Source organism: Rhinatrema bivittatum, chromosome 5 (assembly GCF_901001135.1).
Source record: "Rhinatrema bivittatum chromosome 5, aRhiBiv1.1, whole genome shotgun sequence".
Taxonomy (NCBI): Eukaryota; Metazoa; Chordata; class Amphibia; order Gymnophiona; family Rhinatrematidae; genus Rhinatrema; species Rhinatrema bivittatum.
Window position 1 is genome coordinate 361,921,687 of NC_042619.1, and position 25,040 is coordinate 361,946,726.

The 25,040-nt window shown below is 47.8% G+C and overlaps 1 protein-coding gene across 7 annotated transcripts in view; it reads left to right on the forward strand.

The window, feature by feature from the left end:
- Positions 1-25,040, forward strand: part of DZIP1 (DAZ interacting zinc finger protein 1) — a 600,492-nt gene that overhangs the window by 93,525 nt on the left and 481,927 nt on the right. For all 7 annotated transcript variants that reach the window (XM_029604725.1, XM_029604724.1, XM_029604720.1 and 4 more), the window contains exon 4: positions 16,116-16,240. In XM_029604725.1, the coding sequence (XP_029460585.1) occupies positions 16,116-16,240 (125 nt within the window). The remainder of the gene's footprint in view (positions 1-16,115; positions 16,241-25,040) is intronic.

Consider the following 25,040-nt stretch of genomic DNA (forward strand, 5'->3'; position numbering starts at 1 on the left):
CCGGCGGCTGCGGCTGGAGAGCCGCACCACAGCCTCCCTCCAGGGTCGCTGCACCGACATGTGCAGGACGGCACACCGCTGGTTCCTGCTCTGGCCTTCCTCCTGACCCCCGGCTTCCCAGGCGTGCGCCACCTGACCCCTTTTCAGGGGTCACCATAGGGGGGGCTCGGACTCCTCCTCCCAAGCCTGCAACTATTTAAGGCAAGGCCTGCTTCTCAGGCTACTCCTGGCTCCAGTTCCTGTTTGGACTCTCCGTCGTCTGATTTCCTGGTTCCTGTCTTTTGTCTTCTCCTTGCCAAGACCCTTGCCTGCCTGACTACAAGATACGCTGCCTGCCAAGACCCTTGCCTGCCTAAGAGAAGACCTCTCTGCCCTTCCAGCCAAGAGGAAAAGCTTTCTGACTTGGTCTCACCCAACAGGCTTATGCAGCCTTCAACGCTTCTTAGGCTTCACCAACTACTACCAGAGCTTCATCAAGAATTACTCCTGCCTGGCAGCACCGTTGACCAACTTAACCCGTAAAGGAACTCTGGTGAAGGATTGGCTTGCTGAGGATGCCTTTCAGGCCTTAAAGCGGGCCTTTTTGTATCATTCCTACCTCCGCCATCTGGATCCCCGATTGTCCTTCGTTCTTGAAGTGGATGCCTCCTGTGAAGGAGTTGAGGCTATCTTAAGTCAACTCGATCCAGCCGGGTCGTTACGTCCCAATGCCTTCTTCTCCAAGAAATTCACTCCAGCCCTATGGAACTATACTATAGGTGATCAAGAACTCTTGGCGGTCAAAATGGCCTTTGAAGAGTGGGGCCAGTGGCTCGAGGGAGCCCAGCATCGTATAATGGTCTACACTTACCATAAGAACTTAGAGCACCTGCACCAGGTGCAGCATCTCAACCCTCTTCTTCACACGCTTCAATTTTGAACTGCGTTATCACCCTGCCTCTAAAATCCAGCGAGCAGATGCTCTTTCACGGTCCTTCTTATCGGAAGAAGCACCCGATAATGTGAGTCACATCATTGACCCTGCATGAGTGATCCTAGCAGCTGCCCAGATGGCTCCCGCAGGGAAGACTGTGGTGCCACGCAGGCTCCGGAATCGAGTTTTGGCTTGGGGTTACGACTCCCCTTCTGCTGGACATCCCGGACAGGCGAGAACAATAGCACGTCTACTACATTACTACTGGTGGCCCGGTATGCGTTCGGACGTTCACGCCTATGTGGCCTCCTGCCCAACCTGCGCCCAACAAAAGGCACCCACTGGCAAACCTTGGGGCCTGCTTCAGCCTGTGCCTCCACCTAGTGAACCCTGGACCCACCTTTCAACAGACTTTCTGGTGGACCTACCTCCCCTCTGGGGGTAACACTGTTATTTGGGTTACGGTAGATTGATTTTCCAAGATGGCCCAATTTGTGGCCCTGCCCACTCTTCCATCAGCTCCAACACCTAGCACAGCTCTTTACTCAGCACGTCTTCCGAACTCCATGGGCCTACGTCAGCACATTACCTTGGACTGCAGGCCACAATTCACCACCAAGTACTGGCAAAGTCTCTGTAAAAAATTCCGCGTCACTCTGGATCTTACTTCAGCCTATCGCCCACAAGTGAATACCCAGGCTGAAAGAAAGAATCACTCCCTTAAGCTATTTCTGCGAATGTACATCATTGCCCGCCAAGACGATTGGGCCGAACTACTTCCATGGGCCGAATTCTCGCACAATTCCCATCCCTGCACTGCCACGGGGGCTTCTCTGTTCCAGATAGTCTATGGCAAGCAGGCCGCTCCCTCCTATTCTGCTGCCGCTTCCTGTACCATCACCTGCTGCCCAAATGACTGCGGAGAACCTGAACAGCCTGTGGTCACAGGTTTGCAAGATGCTTCTTAAAGTCAGTAGTTCGACCAAGAAGTTCGCAGATCGCCATCGACTTCGCCGTGCCGGTCCTCAATATCGACCCAGCCAAAAGGATTGGCTCAGTACCGTTTATCCGGTTACGAATGCCGTCTATGCGACTCACACCCTGCTACATTGGACCCTTTCCCATCCTCTGGCAACTGGGTTCAGTGACCTATCAACTCCGTTTACCATCCTCCTTGAAGATCCATAATGCTTTCCATACCTCTTTGCTGAAGCATCTAGTCTTATTGTGGCCCTCCAGGAAGATATCCGAGGCTCCATCCATGACTGCTGAAGAAGAGACCGCCTATCAGGTACGAGAAGTCCTTGATGTTCGGAGGCAGGGATGCAAGTGGGAGTACCTGCTTACTTGGGAGGGCTTTGGTCCAGAAGAAAATTCATGGGAACCCTCTACCTTGATAAAGATTTGATCAAGCAGTTCCACCGGGATCACCTCAAGAAACCCAAACCCCCTGGGAGGGGGCTTAGAGAAGGAGGTACTGTTGCAAAAGTCTCCTCCACCTACCGGCATGGCCGCCTCTGCCTCCTCGGGTCCGGGAACCTTGCTTCAGCTGGTGGTTGCGGCTGGTGAGCCGTACCGCGGCCTCCCTCCAGGGTCACCGTGCCGACACCGCTTGCAGAACGGCCCGCCGCCGGTTCCTGCTTTGGCCTTCCTCCTGACCCCCAGCTTCCCAGGCACGCGACACATGACCGCTTTTCAGGGGTCACCGCGGGAGGGGCTCGGACTCCTGCTCCCAAGCCTGCAACAGTTTAAAGCAAGGCCTGCTTCTCAGCCTTGCCTTGGCTACTCCTGGCTCCAGTTCCTGTTTGGATTCTCTGTCGTCTGATTTCCTGGTTCCTGTCTTCTGTCTTCTCCGTGCCAAGACCCTTGCCTGCCTGACTACATGATACGCTGCCTGCCAAGATACTTGCCTGCCTGACTACGAGTGTTTTCACCTGCCTGAGGCCCCACGTTAAATCCAGCCAGCCCCAGTACTCAAGGGTTCAACCCACGGGGAACAAGGGCTGGTAGTGGTGAAGGTCCTGCGGGGTCTCGGGTCTCCTACAGCCTCGCCTGCCGTTGGAAGGGTCCCCTGGGGCTCTTCCCATTGGCTCCCTATTCTGCCGGCCCAAGGATCCTCCCGTAATACGTCTGCTTGTATATGTGCAGTGCTCAATGGACCCTGCGCTCTCAGTGATGCAGGCAACCCAGCACCTCAATGTATGTGTCTGCGTCACGCAGCTCTTCAGGCTTCCCTGTCTTGGTGGGAAAATCTCTCCTTGTCAAACTCCCCTGCACCAGATTGTGCTCACCACCGATGATCCACTCTGGGTTGCTGGGCACATGTGGACAGCCTCCATACACAGGATCGAAGGATAGAAGAGGAAGCTTGCTGCCAGATCAATTTCCTGGAGCTCTGAGCAATCTGCTAAGCTCTCTGGGCATTTCGGGATCATTTGACCTACAAAGCTGTCCTCATCCAAACGGACAATCAGATGGCGATGTGGTACAATGACAGAGAGGCATGGGTTCCTTCCTCCTTTGTCAGGAGGTTGTGCAGATATGGTCCTGGGTCCTATTCCAGGACATGCTCTTATGGGCGGTTTACCTGGCGGGTACAGAAAATGTGGTGGAGAACCACCTGTGTCCGGGTAATCCCACGAGTGGTCACTGGACCCCTCAGTAGCAGGCCGGAACTTCCGCCTGTGGGGAACCCCAGACGTGGATCTCTTTGTCTTCCCCTTGCAAACTGCAAGTCAGCCACATCTGCTCCCTGTACAGGAGCGACGGAAAGCCAGCCTCGGACGCCTTTGCCCGCCACTGGGGCAAGGGTCTTCTGTATGCGTACCCTCCGCTTCCACTGGTAATGAAGACTCTCATGGAGCTCCAGCAGGACAAGGGGACCATGATCCTGGTGGCCCTGTATTGGTCGAGGCAGATCTGGTTTCCAATCTTGCAGGACCTGTCGGTCAGACAGCCCATCTTTCTGGGGACCTCCACTGATCTGATCTCGCAGGATCGGGGCAGGCTGCACTATCTAAAACTCAGGTCACGAGCTCTGGTGTCCTGGATGTTGAGAGGCTAGTCCTGCAGTCCCTCGATCTCTCTGTTGAAATGTCCCAGGTACTAGTAGCTTCAAGAAAGTCATAAGAACATAAGAAAATGCCATACTGGGTCAGACCAAGGGTCCATCAAGCGTAGCATCCTGTTTCCAACAGTGGCCAATCCAGTCATAAGAACCTGGCAAGTACCCAAAAACTAAGTCTATTCCATGTTACCATTGCTAATGGCAGTAGCTATTCTCTAAGTGAACTTAATAGCAGGTAATGGACTTCTCCTCCAAGAACTTATCCAATCCTTTTTTAAACACAGCTATATTAACTGCACTAACCACAACCTCTGGCAAGAAATTCCAGAGTTTAATAGTGCGTTGAGTAAAAAAGAACTTTCTCCGATTAGTTTTAAATGTGCCCCATGCTAACTTCATGGAGCGCCCCCTAGTCTTTTTACTATCCGAAAGAGTAAATAACCGATTCACATCTACCCGTTCTAGACCTCTCATGATTTTAAACATCTCTATTATATCCTCCCTCAGCCGTCTCTTCTCCAAGCTGAAAAGTCCTAACCTCTTTAGTCTTTCCTCATAGGGGAACTGTTCCATTCCCCCTATCATTTTGGTAGCCCTCCTCTGTACCTTCTCCATCGCAATTATATCTTTTTTTGAGATGCGGCGACCAGAATTGTACACAGTATTCAAGGTGCGGTCTCACCATGGAGCGATACAGAGGCATTATGACATTTTCCGTTTTATTCACCATTCCCTTTCTAATAATTCCCACATTCTGTTTGCTTTTTTGACTGCCGCAGCACACTGAACCGAAGCGATTTCAATGTGTTATCCACTATGACGCCTAGATCTCTTTCTTGGGTTTGTAGCACCTAATATGGAACCCAACATTGTGTAATTATAGCATGGGTTATTTTCCCTATATGCATCACCTTGCAACTTATCCACATTAAATTTCATCTGCCATTTGGATGCCCAATTTTCCAGTCTCACAAGGTCTTCCTGCAATTTATCACAATCTACTTGTGATTTAACTACTCTGAACAATTTTGTGTCATCTGCAAATCTGATTATCTCACTCGTTGTATTTCTTTCCAAGATCATTTATAAATATATTGAAAAGTAAGGGTCCCAATACAGATCCCTGAGGCACTCCACTGTCCCTCCCTTCCACTGAGAAAATTGTCCATTTAATCCTACTCTCTGTTTTCCTGTCTTTTAGCCAGTTTGCAATCCATGAAAGGACATCGCCACCTATCCCATGACTTTTACTTTTCCTAGAAAGCCTCTCATGAGGAACTTTGTCAAACGCCTTCTGAAAATCCAAGTATACTACATCTAACCGTTTCACCTTTATCCACATGTTTATTAACTCGTTCAAAAAAGTGAAGATTTGTGAGGCAAGCCTTACCCTGGGTAAAGCCTTATTGGACTTTGTTCCATTAAACCATGTCTTTCTATATGTTCTGTGATTTTGATGTTTAGAACACCATTCCACTATTTTTCCTGGCACTGAAGTCAGGCTAACCAGTCTGTAGTTTCTCGGATCGCCCCTGGGCCCGTTTTTAAATATTGGGGTTACATTTGCTATCCTCCAGTCTTCAGGTACAATGGATGATTTTAATGATAGGTTACAAATGTTTACTAATAGGTCTGAAATTTAATTTTTTAAGTTCCTTTAGAACTCTGGGTGTATACCATCCCGGTCCAGGTGATTTACTACTTACTCTTCAGTTTGTCAATCAGGCCTACCACATCTTCTAGGGTTCACCGTGATTGATTCAGTCCATCTGAATCATTACCCATGAAAACCTTCTCCATTACGGGTACCCTCCCAAACATCCTCTTCAGTAAACACCGAAGCAAAGAATAATTTAATCTTTCCGCGATGGCCTTATCTTCTCTAAGTGCCCCTTTAAACCCCTCGATCATCTAAAAACGGTCCAACTGACTCCCTCACAGACTTTCTGCTTCGGATATATTTAAAAATGTTTTTAACTGTGAGTTTTTGCCTCTACAGCCAACTTCTTTTCAAATTCTCTCTTAGCCTTTCTTATCAATGTCTTACATTTAACTTGCAGTGCTTATGCTTTATTCTATTTTCTTCTGTTGGATCCTTCTTCCAATTTTTGAATGAAGATCTTTTGGCTAAAATAGCTTCTTTCACCTCCCCTTTTAACCATGCTGGTAATCATTTTGCCTTCTTCCACCTTTCTTAATGTGTGGAATACATCTGGACTGTGCTTCTAGAATGGTATTTTTTTTTTTTTTTTTAATTCTTTATTTATCAGTTTCCATTTTATACAGAAAACGAAAAACAACTTGTATTCAATTACATTTACAGCATTGAATTTTTTTATGGAAACACTAGGCTTAAAAACTTACATAAAGAAAAACAATTCAAACTTTTTTTTTTCACATTCCTAGTTTCTTAGTTCCTTACAGACCAAAAATGTTGGGAAACCTGTTGAGCAAATCCCTTTACACATAATTACCACTCATGGTCTTACTAATTATACATTATAAACAGAAGTATTGCAACACTTGAATAAATCAAACATTCTCATCAATTGAGGATCTGGTACCACCATCCTGGGATCTGCGTTCCTGCAAGAATCTTTCTAAATCAGAGGATCATAATAAACGTATTTCGTTCCATCTACCTTCATAAAACATTTACAGGGAAATTTTATATTTATTTGTATACCAAATGTTCTGCTGGCCAATCCAGCTAAAGCAATAAATTTTTTCCTTCTTTGCCTGAGTGTCTTTTGTCACATCTGGGTAGACCCATATTTTTTGACCCAGATAGAGAGAGGTTCTTTTTTCCATAAACTTATTTAATTCTTGTCCCTATCCAAAGTCAGGGCAAAACTTTACAATTAAAGTTCCCCTCATCTCTATCTGGGTACTGAATGACGACTCTATCAGATCAGTGACATTCAATGGAGACTCCTTGTAATGGCAGTTCAGATTTTGATTTTGTTCTCTCACATTCAAAAAATATGCAGTCTTAATCATAGGAAAATTATCTGGAGCTATAGACAATACTTCACTAAAATAATTTCGGAACTGTTCCACAGGGGAGACCATCCTAACATTTAGGAAAGTTGACAAACCTGAGGTTAGAATAACGTAGCAAATTTTCTAGATTTTCAACCGTGTCTTGATAGGATATTCTCTCCCTTTATTATAGAAAGTTGAACATCTTTTATTTGAATAATATCTGTTTCCACCCTTTTAAGAGTTGAACCATTATTTGTCACTAAAGGACTTAAATTTTGCAATGTAGATTGAACATCTCTAATATTACTACTCATTTTTCTACATTATGATGTAATAACATTATTGGAGACCATAGCATTTCTAAAGAAACTTTTTGATTTTTTTCAAACTTAACACTTGAGGCAGATGGATTCATTAATATATCCAAAAGTTCCTGCTGTGGCGCAGATCCAACGGAGGGTGTAACCCCACTTCCCTCCTATTGCCCCAGATCTTTGATCCAATTCTTGGGATACCTCCCCTTCTTTCCCCTGCGTTGCCTCTTTTCTCCCAAAGACTTCCTCTATCGGACTCTCCCCTAAAAACGCCTTCTGCAAAAGAGGTGAGTCCAGACTATGGGTTTCTGCAGCGCTCATTGGTGGTGGAGGAGTTGTTAAGAACCCTGGGACTTAGATCTTATTTCTCCCGACATAGTGGATATTTGCTCAATATCCCTCGATGTAATGGGACACTCCAGGGTCGAAATTGTTGCAGGTGAGTAGAAATCCGGTTAAAGTGGTTTGTATAGGGCCCGGTCTGGGTAGGGGTAGAGGCATCCTGCCTGACTCTGCCCTTTCTTTTTGTATGGGGCATAAATGTTACGTATAACAACAACACTGAAACCCTTTCCTTATTTTACTCACGCTTCTGTAATCGACAAACAGGATTGTTGAGGTCAGGGGAGATCCCGGTCCGCAGCCATAATCTGTAGCAGCCTCCCAGCCTTCTCCGGCCTAAGCCGGCACAAGCCGAGCGCGCCCCTTTGGAGCGCGCCCCTTTGGAGCGCGCCCCTTTGGAGCGCGCCCCTTTGGAGCGCGCCCCTTTGGAGCGCGCGGCTTAGGGTGCGCCGTCGGCGACGGTGCGCTGTCCGCTGTTCAATTTGTAGCAGCGGACGCCCGCTGACGTCACACCAGCCTCACTCTGGGTCTCGCTGGTCGGGACCTGTTGTTCCGGGGCTGGACCCTCGATATCCCGGGTCTCAGGTATGGCGGCGACCTGCGAGCCCCTCTCACCACCAACACAGGCTCCAGGGATTTCGGCGTCCGCTGTTCACTTTGTAGCAGCGGACGCCCGCTGACGTCACACCAGCCTCACTCTGGGTCTCGCTGGTCGGGACCTGTTGTTCCGGGGCTGGACCCTCGATATCCCGGGTCTCAGGTATGGCGGCGACCTGCGAGCCCCTCTCACCACCAACACAGGCTCCAGGGATTTCGGCGTCCGCTGTTCAATTTGTAGCAGCGGACGCCCGCTGACGTCACACCAGCCTCACTCTGGGTCTCGCTGGTCGGGACCTGTTGTTCCGGGGCTGGACCCTCGATATCCCGGGTCTCAGGTATGGCGGCGACCTGCGAGCCCCTCTCACCACCAACACAGGCTCCAGAATGGTATTTTTTAACAATGACCACACCTCTTGGACATTTTTTACTTTTGTAGCTGCTCCTTTCAGTTTTTTCTAACAATTTTTCTCATTTTATCAAAGTTTCCCTTTTGAAAGTTTAGCACGAGAGCCTTGGATTTGCACACTGTTCCTCTTCCAGTCATTAAATCAAATTTGATCATATTATGATCACTATTGCCAAGCGGCCCCACCACCGTTACCTCTCTCACCAAGTCCTGTGCTCCACTGAGAATTAGATCTAAAATTGCTCCCTCTCTCGTCGGTTCCTGAACCAATTGCTCCATAAAGCTATCATTTATTCCATCCAGGAACGTTATCTCTCTAGCGTGTCCCGATGATACATTTACCCAGTCAATATTGGGGTAATTGAAGTCTCCCATTATTACTGCACTACCAATTTGGTTAGCTTCCCTAATTTCTCTTAGCATTTCACTGTCAGTCTCACTATCTTGACCAGGTGAATGGTAGTATACCCCATCATTATAGTCTTCCGCGACACACAAGGGATTTCTATCCATAAAGATTCAATTTTGTATTTAGTCTCATGCAGGATGTTTATCCTGTTGGACTCTATGCCATCCCGGATATAAAGCGCCACACCTCCTCCCGGGTGCTCCTCTCTGTCATTGCGATATAATTTGTACCCCAGTATAGCACTGTCCCATTGGTTATCCTCTTTCCAGCATGTGTCTGAGATGCCAATTAAGTCTATGTCATCATTCACTGCTATACATTCTAATTCTCCCATCTTACTTCTTAGACTTCTGGCATTAGCATACAAACATTTCAAAGTTGTTTTTTGTTGTATTTTCATTCTGCTTTTTAATTGATTGGGATAGTTAGAATTTTTTAGCTCAGGTGAGTTTTTAGTTACAGGCACTTGGACTATTTTTCTAATTATTGGAACCTCACTGTCGGGATGCCCTAATTCTAATGCATCATTAGTATCCTTTGAAGATACCTCTTTCCGAACCATGCGCTGCTGAGTGACTGTCGGCTTTCCCCTTTGTTCTAGTTTAAAAGCTGCTCTTTCTCCTATTAAAGGTTAGCGCCAGCAGTCTGGTTCCACCCTGGTTAAGGTGGAGCCCATCCCTTCGGAAGAGACTCCCCCTTCCCGAAAAGGTTCCCCAGTTCCTAACAAAACTGAATCCCTCTTCCTTGCATCATTGTCTCATCCATGCATTGAGACTCTGGAGCTCTGCCTGCCTCTTATTACCTCCGTGTGGAACAGGGAGCATTTCAGAGAATGCTACCCTGGAGGTTCTGGATTTAAGCTTTCTACCTAAGAGCCTAAATTTGGCTTCCAGAACCTCCCTCCCACATATTCCTATGTCGTTGGTGCCCACATGTACCACGACAGCCGGCTCCTCCCCAGTACTGTCTAAAATCCTATCTAGGTGACGCGTGAGGTCCGCCACCTTTGCACCAGGTAGGCATGTTACCAGGCGATCCTCACACCCACCAGCCACCCAGCTATCTACATTCCTAATAATTGAATCACCAACTATGACGGCTGACCTAACCCTTCCCTCCTGGGCAGAAGGCCTTGGGGAGATATCCTCAGTGCGAAAGGACAATGCATCACCTGGAGAGCAGGTCCTTGCTACAGGATCCTTTCCTGCTGCTCCTGGTTGGTGCTCTCCCATCATGAGACCTTCTTCCTGCAAGGCAGCACCAGGGCTGCCAGTCTGAAGTTGGGACTTGACTACTATGTCCCTGAAGGTCTCATCTATATACCTCTCTGTCTGCCTCAGTCTTCCACCAGGATGTTTTACAGGCTCAAGTGGAGGAGGTTTTCCATCTGTTATGGAGGTCATGGCTTGGATCCATTCATCTGCCTCACACCGCAGTTGCTGAATATCTGTGGCACCTATCAGAGTCTAGCCTAAAGACCAACTCAGTCAGGGTCCACCTGAGTGCCATCAGCACTTACCATCAAGGTATTGGTGGTATGCCCATCTCTGAGCAGCCCATAGTAGGGCGATTTATGTGGGGCTTGCTTCAGATGAAGCCCCCCATGTGTCTTGGGATCTCAACATGGTGCTAGCATGGCTCATGCGTGACCTGTTCGAGCCTATGCGAGCCTGTTATTTGAGCTATCTAACCTGGAAGGTTCTCTTCCTCGTGGCGGTCACTTCGGCTCGCAGAGTTAGTGAGCTTCAGGAGTTGGTGACGTATCTGCCCTACACAAAGTTCTTTCATGATAGGGTGGTAATCCACGAACTGAAATTTGTGGGGAAAAAAACATCCCAAATAAGCAAGTTGCTTGCCTGTAACAGGTGTTCTCCAGGGACAGCAGAATGTTAATCCTCACAAATGGGTAACATCATCAGATGTAGCCCAGCACAGAAACTTTTGTCGAAGTTTCTAGAACATGCCCAGCATGCCATTATCCGCGCGGGGTCCCTCTTCAGTACCTCCTGCATACCCACCCTATGTTTCTGTCTAAGGTGGTACCTGATTTTCATCTTAATCTATTATTCTGCCCACCTTTTTCCCGAGGCCTCATTCTTACCAAGGTGAATGGGCTCTACACAGTTTGGATTGTAAGAGGGCTTTGGCTTTCTATCTCGAATGTACTGCAGGCCACAGGCAGTCCACGTAACTCTTGACAAGAACAGAATGGGTGTTGGGCTGGGCGAACAAACTCTGTCCAACTGGCTGGCGGATTGCTTCTCCTTCTGCTACGCACAGGTGGACCTTCAGCTTGGAGGGTGCATTAAGACTCACTCGGTGGCATCGGTGGCCCACTTACGAGCAGCTGCCATTGCTGAAATCTTCTGAGCTGCAACGTGGAGTTTCCTACACACGTTTGCTGCTCACTACTGCTTGGAAAAGGATGGTCGACAATACATCAGCTTTGGCCTGTCTTTCCTTCGTAACCTCTTCCAGGCTTAAAAACCCAGCTCTCCCTGCCTCGGGCCCATTGTTTTCATGCTGCCTCCCTATGTTACCAACAGCATCACACTTATGCGGTATGCCCTTTGGCACCTGGTTTGGGTCTGCTGGTCATAAGCCTTACAGGGAGCAGCTTTTAGCTTGGTATTCACCCATCTTTGAGGACTACTATTCTACTTGTCCTAGGAGAACGCAGATTTGCTTACCTTTTACAGGTGTTCTCCTAGGACAGCAGGATGTTAGTCCTAATGAAATCCTCCCGCCACCCCCGCAGAGTTGAGTTCTCCTGCATTTTATTTTATTTTTTCGCTCATCAGTTCTATATTACAAGACTGAAGAGGGACCCCGCGCGGATAATGGCATGCTGGACATGTTCTAGAAACTTCGACAAAAGTTTCTGTGCTGGGCTACATCTGATGATGTTTACCCATCTGTGAGGATTAACATTCTGCTGTCCCAGGAGAACACCTGTTACAGGCAAGCAACTTGATTATTTGGGATGTTTTTTTCCCCACAAATTTCAGTTCGTGGATTACCATCATTTGGTGATCAAGAGCCAAAGAAGGAAGAGGACATCTGCGGAAATCCAGGCCTAGATTCTGAAGCCCAGGAGTTGGGTCTTGGCCAAGGCCCAAGAGTCGGGACCCGGCCTCTAGGTCAGGTCGTGGCGTTGGGCCTGGGTCCAGGCTGAGGCCCCAGCTTTGGACCTCGGCCTAGACCCAAGCACGACACTGGCATCTTGGGCTGGGCCCGAAGCCAGGGCCTCGCCTAGGGCATAGGCCCAGCCCCTGCTTTGGGCCTCGGCCCTAGTCTTAGACCCCGATGTATTTTTTTTAGAATGAACGAATAAAGTTCCTTTCATTCAGGAGGCCCCCGATTTGTTTTGGGGCCCTCTAAATGAAACGAATTAGCATTATTTGTCACGTTTTGTTTTAAACAAATGCACTTGCCTATTACTTGGTGTTTCCTTTCCCTCTTGTTGCTGGTTGGAGCAGGTGCTCATGCTGCTGTTTTCCCGGTTCAGTAGAGAGAACATCCTCCTTCAAACGTACCAACATATCCAAAAACGAAACCTGGCTTCTGTGAATGCTACATGTGAATCTCAGATTAACATCACATTGATTTAGATACTCAAAAAATATCTCAAAATCGGAGTGTTTTCCATGCCACACAATATATCATCAATGTATTTATTTATTTATTTATAGGCTTTTATATACTGATGTTCATGTACTGGTACATATCATGTCGGTTTACATAGAACCAAAGTTGGAAATTACATAGTGACACCAAGTGGCCATATACTGATAAAAGAAGAAGTATAAACAAACTGTTCCTCAAACCTTGAAACAAATAAACATGCTATATTGGGGGCCATAGTGGCCCCTATTGCTATACCATGTATCTGCTAAAAAAAAAACCCTTTTCCTTAAAGAAAAAATAGTTTTGAGTCAAAGCTATTGCTGCCAATTCAGGAAGAAAAGAGGATGGAACCCATTTATCCACCCTTCCTTCAAGAACAGCTTCGATCATCTGTACAGTGGCATCTTGTGGGATGTTCGAATATAAAGATTTGATATCCATAGATATCAATAAAGATGGTTCTGACATTTTTGGTAACATATTAATCATCTCAATAAAATGAGAAGAATTTCTGATATATGATCGTGCTTGTGGAACAAAGGGTCTCAAAAATATTCTGTTGGCTATCTTCATTTTTTTGTTTTACAATGTTGTAAATAGACTGGGGGGCGGGGGGGGGGGGGGGGGGGGGGGAGAGAGATTTAAACAAAATGTTACTACGGGCTGAACAACCTGGATTTTTCATTTGAAGACTCTCACTCCGAAAGGTTTGAATGACAAGATTGATTAGGTATCTTGTTTTTGAATTTTGGGCTTTTCTTTTCTGATTCGTTCCCTCCTGTGATATATTCTCATTGGGTTAGTTGGGACATTTGATACCCTGACTAAGATGGCGGTACTGGGTGACTGAGTTTTTTGTATCGTATCTATAGAACAGTATGGTAAGTTTCTTCAATCTGTTTTGTGCTAGAGTATTGAGGCTGTTTTTTCATTCTTTAATTTATGTGTAATTTTTGATTGATTTGTTTCTTTGCAGAAGTATGTACATTTAGGGGCAGATTTTTAATCTTACACGTGCGGGGTACATTTGCATGTGCTCCGGCGAGCACAAATGTACACCTGATTTTATAACATGTGCGCGCTGCCGCATGTTATAAAATTTGGGGTCGGCACGCGCAAGAGGGTGCACACTTGTGCACCTTGCACACACCGAGCCCTAGGGGAGGCCCGATGGCTTTGTTCCCTCCGAGGCCGCTACCCCCCACCTTTGGGCCCGATGGCTTTCCCCGTTCCCTCCTTTCGCTCCCCCCCCACCTTTATTGCAGGAGTTACGCCTGCGCTGGCCGGCTGCTAGCGCGCCAACCCCCGGCACAGCCGCTGTGCCGGAAGACTCGGGACCGCCCCAGACCGCCACCCCACCCACGGACCGCACCTTTTTCAAAGCCCCGGGACATATTCGCGTCCCGGGGCTTGCGCGCGCCACCGAGCCTATGCAAAATAGGCTCGATGTGCGCAGGGGTAGGTTTTCGGGGTTACGTGCGTAACCCTTTGAAAATCTACCCCTTAATGTTTGTTCAAATGCTGTAGATGTCGCTTTAATTCTATCTTTGATTGTACATATTAAACGGAGCTAACGGTTGTTTGGTAAATGAACAGGTTTGTAAGTTTTTCCGTCTGTAGATCTGTGAGTATGTAGTCATGTTTTTTTATGTTTGTGATGATGTAATTAGTTATAATAATGTGTATGTTTTATATGTATATTATTTTGATTATGTGAGATATTGTTCAGATCTCATAAGAAACCTTTTTGTATGTGAGGAGTTCTAAACAGGATAATATGAGAAATTGTTACTCCAATGCTATACCATTTGTATTCGTCCCTGTGCGAAGACATTCCTCGATTAAGTTTTGAAATATAGACTTCCCCTGAAGAAGCTTTAAGTGAAACATGTTGGGTGGCAGTCCTCTGTGACTTCCTTTTTGTTTTGTAGGTGTGTATGTGAGTGGATGTAATGTATGTTTAATTTTTTGAGTGACGTGGCACAGTGGATAAATTGTCAAGGATTTATTACTATTATTTTGATATTTGTTTAAATAAAATTTTGTTATGTTTATATATGACTGGTTGCTACATCATTTTGTAGTTTGTTATAGCTGTTATTGAGGCACAATAAATTCAGCTTAACTGTACTGGTTGGCTTGAAACAGGTATAAAGGTCCATCATGGGCCTACACTATTAAAAATGACTGGATCCCAATGAGGTTCAGGTCATATTTAATAAGATAATGTTGAAAAGTGCCAGAAAATACAAGTATATGCATTATTTTCACTTCCTTGTTTAATTTTGATTTTCTTTGTCAAGGGATCACAATAATACTTTATCTCATGACATACTTGCAGGTCTTGGAAAAAGTCCAATTTGAATGAACTCCAGAAAATCTCTACAGTCAGTGAACACACAGAAATGATTAACTTGTCAGACATTTCAAAAGTGTATACCAAAAAGATCTATATTAAATTCTGTAGGACCGACACTGAGTCAGCCCATAACAAAAATGAGAGCTGCTCATACTCAAAAGTCCACTTTAACATATTTTTTAAAGATTTTTGTTGCACATAAAAATGATCTTATGTGTCCAAATTATTATTAATGTGAGCATAAAGAAATTCTTAGCTTATAGTCCACTCATAGTCCAAATTATTATTAAAGTGAGCATGAAGGAAGTAAAGAAATACTTAGCTTGTAATCCACTCTTAAATGATACCCCGACATGAATTTATGTTTCGATAATCATCTGCTTCAGGTGGCTTAATCCTTTTGTAATGCTGCTCACAAATGGTCGATACACTTAGACTAATGCCGCTCACCAATAAGTCAATCCCCAAGGACAGATAAGATAATTTTTATGTGCAACAAAAATCTTAAAAATATATATTAAAGTGGACTTTTGAGTATGAGCAGCTCTCATTTTTATGAGCTGACTCGGTGTCATACTTGCAGGTTTTTCAGAACCCTTTAAAAAGGATTCCCTGTATCTATAGTTTTAGAACCTCTGTTGTAGATAGCTATTTGAGCAGTTTATTCATTGCTAGCTGTTGCATACAAAAATGTTGCATATATATGTAAGTATATACCCTTTGGGGATATGGAAATACCTAATGTACCTGAATGTAATCCGCTTCAAAGTGTCATGAGAGGTGGAATATTAATTAGTAGTAGCACTTTTTAGTAGTGGCGTGCACTTTTTTGAATAAAGAAAAACCAGGCTATTTTCCAGGTTTTATTCACTGCATAGCTGCTCTTTGACCTGCATCAGTATCCAGTTATAGAAACCTGTTCTCTGTGAGATGCTTTCTGATGGAGCTTAACCACAGTTTCCTAGAAGATTTGAACAAGGGCAAGAAGAATGACCCAATAATAAAGCAGATTTTAAAAGACTAATAATTTCCTATGTGTTATATTTTCAAAAATGAACTTCTGCTTTACTGACTAATATTTTCTTGTAAAAAGAAAAACAGAGGATGGTGCAGTCAGACAGACTACAGAGTGAGATCAACAAGTTGAAAGAAGAATTGCTACTCACCAAATGCCAGCTAGAGGCAGAACAAAGTGCTCATGTGGCCAAACTTTCACAGGTATTGTATATTGATGATCAATGCCATGTTACAGGGATAAACATTCTGCACTTTATTTAGAGACTGTGCTAAGGAACAACTGCTGAATAAAGAATAAAAACTGAGGGTCTGATTCAGTTCTTATGCTTTCATGCAGACCACCTCTAGGTGGGGATAGGGGTTGACGATCAAGATTCTAGGCTACCCATTAATGTTTTGCATCTCTATACTTTAAAAATTGTAATTTCTCCCAGGATAAGCAGGATGGTAGTCATCACAGATGGGTGACATCATCAGATGGAGCCAGACACAGAAAACGTTTGTCAAAGTTTCTAGAAACTTTGACTGGCACACTGAGCATGTCCAGCATGCCACTAACCCCGCAGCCACGCGGGGTCCCCTTCAGTCTCCTTTTTACCATGGTGCAGTTGCCTCGCGGGGTTTTGGAACTCTTCATTTTCTTTTGTTAAAAGGAAGAAGTTGTTCTTTTTTCACCGTTTTTTTCCTGCTTCAGGGTCCTCCTTCGCAATTCGGTTCTTCCGGCGTTGGTAAGTCAATTTTTTGCGTTGTTGCGGTCGGTTCCCAAGCAACTCCCCTTTGGTGCCCGCTGGCCACCAACCGCGCATTGACTTTTTTCGAGGGCGACCGGCTTCCAGAGGTGCCCCCAGTGTCTGTGAACTTTGTCCATCACGGACCCACATGATGTCTGCATCCTCTCCCTAGGGCCTTCTCACGATGTTCGTCGGTGCCCCAGTTGTGCCCAGATGACACCCAAGAGCCGGTGCTCCCTTCTGGATAAGATGGAGCACCTGTTTGGTCCCTGCCAGTCGGCTCCATTGACTCCAGTTCCTAGGACATTGGGCCAGGATGATTGTGGTGAGCCAGGGCTGTCCCCTTCAGTGTCCCACCATGAAGAAAAGGGCGTGGGGGATCACCCCTCGCCCACGTCGGGCCAGTCCAAGACCTTGGAATCGTCTGCCTTGGTGCCGGAAAAGGACTGGGCCGAGGGCACCGACAGTTGTCACTGCACGGTGCTGGCACTGATACCGGAGGGGCACCGACCTCGACTGAGCCCCCTTCAAAGTGGCACTGATGCGAGGAGGCCCCGTCCTCCTCCAGACCCAGGAGCCCAGGGTGTTCCCCACCGATCCTGGTGCTGGGTACCGAGCCTCCGCGGATCCCCGTGGAGGCTCTGGTTACGCCCCGTCGTCCTTCTCTTTCCTTATCGGCGCTCTCTACGCCTGAATTTCAGAAGTAGTTGGACCGTGTAGTACAACAGGCGGTGCTCCTCCGGGGCCTCAAGCAACCACCGGTGCCAGCCCCAATGCTGACACTGGAGCCAGCACCCTCGATGCTGGCGTCCCTGCTGAAGCGGCTGGATGTACTGCTCGGAGCCCTACTGATGCAGCTGATGCCCGGGGGTCCTTTGGGGCACCATCTGCCACCGGTTCCCCCCTCCGATACCATCCCTATTCCGGGATCCTCGGAGGAGGAGGATGCGGCTCCGTGCCTGTCACTGAGGGCAGTGTCGTTTCTCCCCGAGCCATTCCTGGGCTGTTGGGTCCTCCGGAGATGCCGGGTCCGCCAAGGCCCTCGATGACCCCGGTGCCCTCGATGCCTGCGTGGCCTCTGGTGCCGAGGCTTCCCAACAGACAGTCGGTGCCTCGGGACCCAGGACTTAACCTCCCTCCCCGACCCCATGGGGTCGCTAGTGAGGAGGAGACTCCTTACAGTCCTTGGGGTGATGATTCCTCCAAGTTTTCCTTGGAGGCCTCGGATGACCTCCTGTCTGAGCCTTCACCTCTGGATGAGAGGCACCATTCGCCCCGGAGGATTTGTCCTTTTCCGGCTTTGTTTGGGCAATGGCGGAAGTTAAACTTTTTCAGTTGCTTATTGAAGAGGATGTCCACCATAAAATGTTGGAAATCCTCCAATTCGTCAATGTCCCGAAGGAGGTGGTAGCTGACCTGGTGCATGAGGTCTTCCATGAGCTCCTCTACCGGCTGTGGGAGTACCCAGGCTCCATCACCCCGGTCAACTGGAAGACAGATGCCATTAATTTAGTGCAGCAAGCCCTGGGATTCCAAAAGATCCAGCTCCGGCACCAGTCAATCGTAGTGGAGTCGGTTCTGAAAAAGGCTAAGCAATCCCACACCCACTCTTCTGCCCTCCTGGGAAAAGACCACAGAGCCCTGGATGCCCTGGGCCGCAGAGTTTTCCAGCGGGCGATGCTCATTGCCTGTATAGCGGCGTATCAATTGTACATGAATCAGTACAACCACAACCTGTGGAAGCAGGGCCAAGAGCTTGCTGAAGGTCTCCCACAACAGCTCTAGGAAGGGTTGGAATCCATAAGAACAAAAGAAATTGCCATGCTGGTTGAGACCAAGGGTCCATCAAGCCTAGCATCCTGTTCCAACAGAGGCCAAACCAGGCCACAAGAACCTGGCAAGTACCCAGACAACAAGAAGATCCAATGCTACTGCTGCAATTAATAGCAGTGGCTATTCCCTAAGTAAACTTGATTAATAGCAGTTAATGGACTTCTCCTCTAAGAACTTATCCAAACCTTTTTTGAACCCAGCTACACTAACTGCACTAACCACATCCTCTGGCAACAAATTCCAGAGCTTAATTGTGCGTTGAGTGAAAAAGAATTTTCTCCGATTAGTCTTAAATATGCTATTTGCTAACTTCCTAGAATGCCCCCTGGTCCTTCTATTATCTGAAAGTGTAAATAACCTATTCACATCTACTCGTTCAAGACCTCTCATGATCTTAAAGACCTCTATCTTATCCCCCCTCAGCCGTCTCTTCTCCAAGCTGAACAGCCTTTTCTCATAGGGGAGCTGTTCCATTCCCTTTATCATTTTGGTTGCCCTTCTCTGTACCTTCTCCATAGCAGCTATATCTTTTTGAGATGAGGCGACCAGAATTGTACACGGTCTCACCATGGAGCGATACAGAGGCATTATGACATTTTCCTTTTAATTAACCATTCCCTTCCAAATAATGCCTAACATTCTGCTTGCTATTTTGACTTGCTGCAGCACACTGAGCCGACAATTTCAAAGTATTATCCACTATGATGCCTGGATCTTTTTCCTGGGTGATAGCTCCTAATATGGAACCTAACATCGTGTAACTACAGCAAGGGTTATTTTTTCCCTATAATGCAACACCTTGCACTTGTCCACATAGTGCAGAAGGGGTTTGAGGCCGGCAAGCATGAAGTGCGAGCGGCTTAAGATGTCTTTGAGATGGCGGTGAGGATGTTGGTGGCCAGTATTAGTGCCTGGCGCTGGGCCTGGCTTAAGGCCTCCGACCTCCGCCCTGACGCCTAGGAGAAGCTGGCTGACCTACCTTTCACAGTGTGACGGGGTCTATGTCCCAACCCAGAGATATAGGCTAAAAACCCTATTGTTTACCTGAAACAAAAAGGGACGTGGTGAACCAGGAAGTGGAAGAAATGTTAAATTTGGGGGTTTCAGAAAAATCTTATAGTGAGTAGGCTAGTCCCATAGTTCTTGTCCCAAAGCCAGACGGGTCGACACGGTTCTGTATTGACTTTAGACAGGTCGACGCTGTATCACAGTTTGATGCGTACCCAATGCCCAGAATAGACGAGATCATAAAACAGTTGGGTAGTGCAAAATATCTGTCTACCTTGGATCTTACCAAGGGTTATTGGCAAATACCGTTGGACCGAGAGTCCAAGAAAAAAACTGCATTAGTAACTCCCCGGGGCCTGTACCAATTTAAAGTCCTTCCGTTCGGACTTCATGGGGCCCCCGCTACCTTCCAACAAATTATTAATCAGGTTCTGAAACCCCACCAGACATACACAACAGCTTATCTAGATGATGTCATAATTTTCTCGCAGGATTGGGGTAATCACATACTACATTTGAATGCCGTTTGTAGAGCATTAAGACAGGCTGATCTTACTGCTAATCCAAAAAAGTGTGTTCTTGCTAAGGCAGAGGTACAGTACCTGGGTCACTTAGTAGGGAATGGGCAAGTAAAGCCAGTACCCTCAAAGGTAGAAGCGGTGTTAAACTGTCCAGCACCGAAAACCAAGAAACAGCTTAGAGCATTTTTGGGTTTAGTGGGGTACTATTGCAGGTTTATCCCTACCTTTGTAGCGTTAGCCAGTTCATTGACTGAGCGGTTAAAAAAGAACTGCCCCAACAATGTAGCGTGGGAGAGAGAAAAAGAAAAAGCCTTTTATGACTTAAAAACTGTTCTATGTCAGCAGCCTATACTCAGAAATGTGAATTTTTCAGCCCCTTTTGTTTTACAAACTGTTGCTTCAGGGCTGGGGATAGGAACGGTCTTGAGTCAAGGGGAGGGACTGGATGAACATCCAGTAATGTACCTTAGTCAAAAATTATCTAAGGCTGAGCAAAATTATGCCACAATAGAAAAAGAGTGTTTGGCCGTAAAATGGGCTATGGACACCTTACAGTACTACTTACTGGGCCGACATTTCACGCAGGTTACAGACCATGCTCCGTTCAAGTGGCTGAATGTTATGAAGAACACCAATGCATGACTTATGCGTTGGTATTTGGCCTTACAAATATTTGATTTTTCCGTGGTACATGAAGCTGGGAAAGACCATTTGAATGCTGACTTCCTATCTAGAGAAGGAGTAGGAGTCGTGCCTGAGGGCAAGACTCCTGGAAAATGGGGGGAGGCGTGTGACGGGGTCTGTGTCCCAACCCAGAGAGATAGGCTAAAAACCCTGGAACCAAAAGTCCTAGAAAAGGGGGGAAGGAAAATACATGCTCCTGCTATCGTGGGAAAAAGGACGGCCATTGTGATTTCAAAGAAGGTGAGCCGTTGGATAAAGACTTTTTGTTGTTTGGATTTACCTACTTAATGGACATTTTTCAGGAAAACTGCCAGCGGGTGGTTGTATCTATTTGCACAAGCTGAATATCCCAGAGATATGGTGGGAGGTGGTAGTTAGGCCCATCGGGCCAGACTTGTGACTTTGTAAGAACGTATGGAGATTTAGTTTTGGGTTTTTCTTTTCCCGTTTTGGAAGTTTCTGAAGACTGAAAAGCAAAGTTAAAAATTGAAGCCAGCCTTTGTTGGCTAAGCCGCTGGCTCAGTGGGGAAGGCATCTGCCTTCTAAGCAGGCTGGGGATGGTTCAGACCCCACCTGGGGACTTGAAAAAAAAAAGAAATTGTATATAACTTCCAATTGAGTTTTCAAATGCCTAGAAAACAAACCTCTTCAAGACGGGACCCCACAAAGACGGACTTGAGAGTATACCAATGAGAGGAAGCGTGACACACAGGTGAAAACCTGTGTGTCCCAACTAAAGGACCACCATGAAACCCTGCAACAGCTATTCGCTAGCACCTCAGACCCTTCTTTGGCAACCAGTCAGGTGCCACGTCGAGACCTGAGGAAACCCTTCTATAGGCAGTGGAGCTACTATCCTCCTGCCCCTTGGGCTAGGGCATCTCGAGCTACCTCTAAGGGCCCTCCATGCCAGCAGCGGGTCCCTCGGGCCCAGCCCACGCCTCAGCCCGGCCCTGCAGTGGGGTTTTGACTGGCGCAGAGAGAACAACAGCCTGATTCCGGTGCCAAGGGATCCCGAGCCACCGGTTGGGGGCCGGCTATGTCTGTTTGCAGACTTCCGGGCGCCCATCACAACTGACCACTGGGTGTTGACCATTGTGAAACAGGGCTACTGCCTGAATCTTCTCAGCGTTCCACCAGACTCCCCTCCCTCACCAGGGTGGGGCATGTGGCGGCCCTCGAGTTGGAACATATAGCCCTGGTGCAGGCCAAAGCCGTCGGGCCTGGGGTGCTACTCCAGGTACTTTCTCATTCCAAAGAAGGCGGCCTCCGGCCCATCTGTGTCCTCCTAGCCTTAAACAGGTTCCTGAGACGAGAACGGTTCAAGATGGTCTCATTAGGCACCTTGATTCCCCTTCTTCATCAGGGGGATTGGCTTTGCTCTCTTGATTTGAAGGATGCCTACACGCACATCACCATATTTCCGCCTCATCGAAAATTCTTGCGCTTCATGGTAGGCCAGTGGCACTTCCAGTACAGGGTTCTTCCCTTCGGCCTCACCTATACACCTCATGTCTTCACTAAGTGCTTGGCGGTGGTGGGGGCACATCTGCGCCGAAAGGGGGTGCATGTGTTCCCATATTTGGATGTCTGGCTCGTCAGGAGTTCCTCGAGGGAGGGAGTCCTTTGGGCCCTGTGCTTGACAGTCGAGGTGCTCCAGTCGCTGGGTTTACTCATCAGTTATCCAAAATCTCAGTTGACACCGTCCCAGCAGCTCAGCTTTATTGGGGCATACCTGGACACCATGGTGGCCAGGGCATTCCTCCCCAGCAATCTTGTATCAACTCTGGAGGGGCTAGTTCGGACCATTCGCCACCGTCGAATGGCCTCTGCCTGCCTGCATTTGCGGCTGCTGGGCCATATGGCGGCATTGGTGCACGTCACCCCAATGGCCCGCCCTCCCATGAGGGTGACACAGTGGACTTTGCACTCCCAGTGGCACCAGGCCTCTCAGGAGCTCTTCGCACTGGTCTGGATAACCAAGTGACTCAAGGACTCCCTCGCGTGGTGGGAGGAAGAGGCCAACCTGGGGAAGGGCCTTCCTTTTCAGGCCCCTCCTGCTCAGGCAATCCTTACCACGATGCCTCCATCGGCTGGGGTGCACATGTGGATGGCCTCCGCACGCAGGGTGTGTGGTTGAAGCCTGAGGCAAGATGCCAGATAAATCTCCTGGAGCTAAGGGCGATAAGGTATTCCCTGAATGCTTTCTAGGACTGCCTCTCCCACAAGGTTGTCCTGATACAGACAGACAACCAAGTGGCCATGTGGTACGTAAACAAGCAGAGGGCACAGGCTTCTATCTGCTCTGCCAGGAGGCCGCGCAGATCTGGGCCTGGGCTCCTACGAGCAGTATTCCTGGCAGGGACACAGAATGTGGTGGCAGACCGCCTAAGTCAGATGATCCATCCCCACGAGTAGTCCCTCAACCCCTCTGTGGCGGATGAGATCTTCAGCAGGTGGGGGCTACCAGATGTGGATCTCTTCGCCTCCTCTCAGAACCATAAGATGAGTCGCTTCTACTCCCTGAACAGGGAGGAAAAAGAAACAGCCTTGGATGCCTTCGCCAAATCGTGGAGCGCAGGTCTGTATGTGTATCCTTCGCATTTGCTGATAGGCAAAACCCCCGTGAAGCTCCAGCAGGATGGGGGCTCCATGATCATGATAGCTCCACATTGGCTGTGCCAGGTCTGGTTCCTGATCCTGCGCGACATGTCGATCTAGGAGCCTATATGACTGGGCACCTCTCCCGACCTCATCACGCAGGATCGGGGCAGGCTGTGCCACCCGAACCTCCGGTCGTTGGCCCTCATGGCCTGGATGTTGAAAGGCTAGTGTTGCAGTTCCTCAACCTTTCGGAGAACATGTCACAAGTTTTGATAGCTTCTCGGAAGCCTTTCACACGGAAGTCCTACCAGTTGAGGTGGAGGAGGTTCTTGGTCTGGTGTGCGGAGCAAGGTCTTTACCCTTTCACCTGTCCCACACCATGGCTCCTGGACTATCTATGGCGTCTCTCAGAGTCGGGGATGCAAAGTACTTCGGTCTGTGTTCATCTGAGTGCCATCAGCGCCTACCACCGAGGAGTGGGTGATACTTCAATCTCGGCACAGTCGTTAGTAGGGCGCTTCATGTGAGGCTTGCTACAATTGAAGCCTCCGCTGTGTCGTCCTGTTGTGACCTGGGACCTCAACATGGTGCTAGCGCGGCTCATGCAGTCTCCGTTGAGCCTATGAGCTCCTGCGAGCTTAAACACCTCAGTAATTGTCACCTCCTGGTGGCAATTACTTCCACCCACAGGGTCAGTGAGCTGCAGGCCCTGGTGACCTATCCGCCTTATACGAGGTTCTTTCATGACAGGGTGGCGTTACGCACTCACCCTAAGTTCCTGCCACTTGAATCAGTCTATTGTGCTGCCCACCTTCTTTCCGAGGCCATACTCCCATCAGGGTGAGCGGGCTCTGCACACCTTGGACTGCAAATGTGCTCTGGCGTTTTACCTGGAGCTCACTGCAGCTCACTGGCAGTCCATGCAACTCTGTCTCCTTTGACAAAAATAGACTTGGGGTTGCAGTGGACAAGCAGACCCTGTCCAATTGGTTAATGGACTGTATCACTTTGTGCTTTGAGCAAGCAGGCGTTCCACTCAGAGGCCGAGTAACAGCACACTCAATGAGGGCCATGAAATCATCGGTGGCCCACTTCCGTGCGGTCCCTATTTCTGAGATCTGCAAGGCCGCAACGTAGAGTTCCCTCCACACGTTCACAGCCCACTACTGTCTGGACAAGGTTGGTCTGCAGGACAGCTCCTTCGACCAGTCTGTCCTTTGTAACTTGTTCTAAGTGTGAGAACCCAACTCTCCCTGCCTAGGGCCCAATGTGTGGTTCATGCTGCCTCCTGCTATTGCCAACAGCATCCTTGTTGTTGTGCCTGTTGCACGTTATTGGATGTCTGTTGGCCCAGTACGTTCCTGGGGCAGCCTGCAGCTTGGTATTCACCCATTTGTGAGGACTACCATCCTGCTTGTCCTGAAAGAAAGCAGAGTTGCTTACCTGTAACATGTGTTCTCCCAGGACAGCGGGGTGTTAGTCCTTAGGAAACACACCCGCCACCCCGCGGAGTTGGGTTCGTCTGCGGTTTATTTTATTTTTTTCGCTCGTCTTTTTTCACTTTGATATGAGACTGAAGGGGGACTCTGTGTGGTTGCGGGGATAGTGCCAGGTTCTATC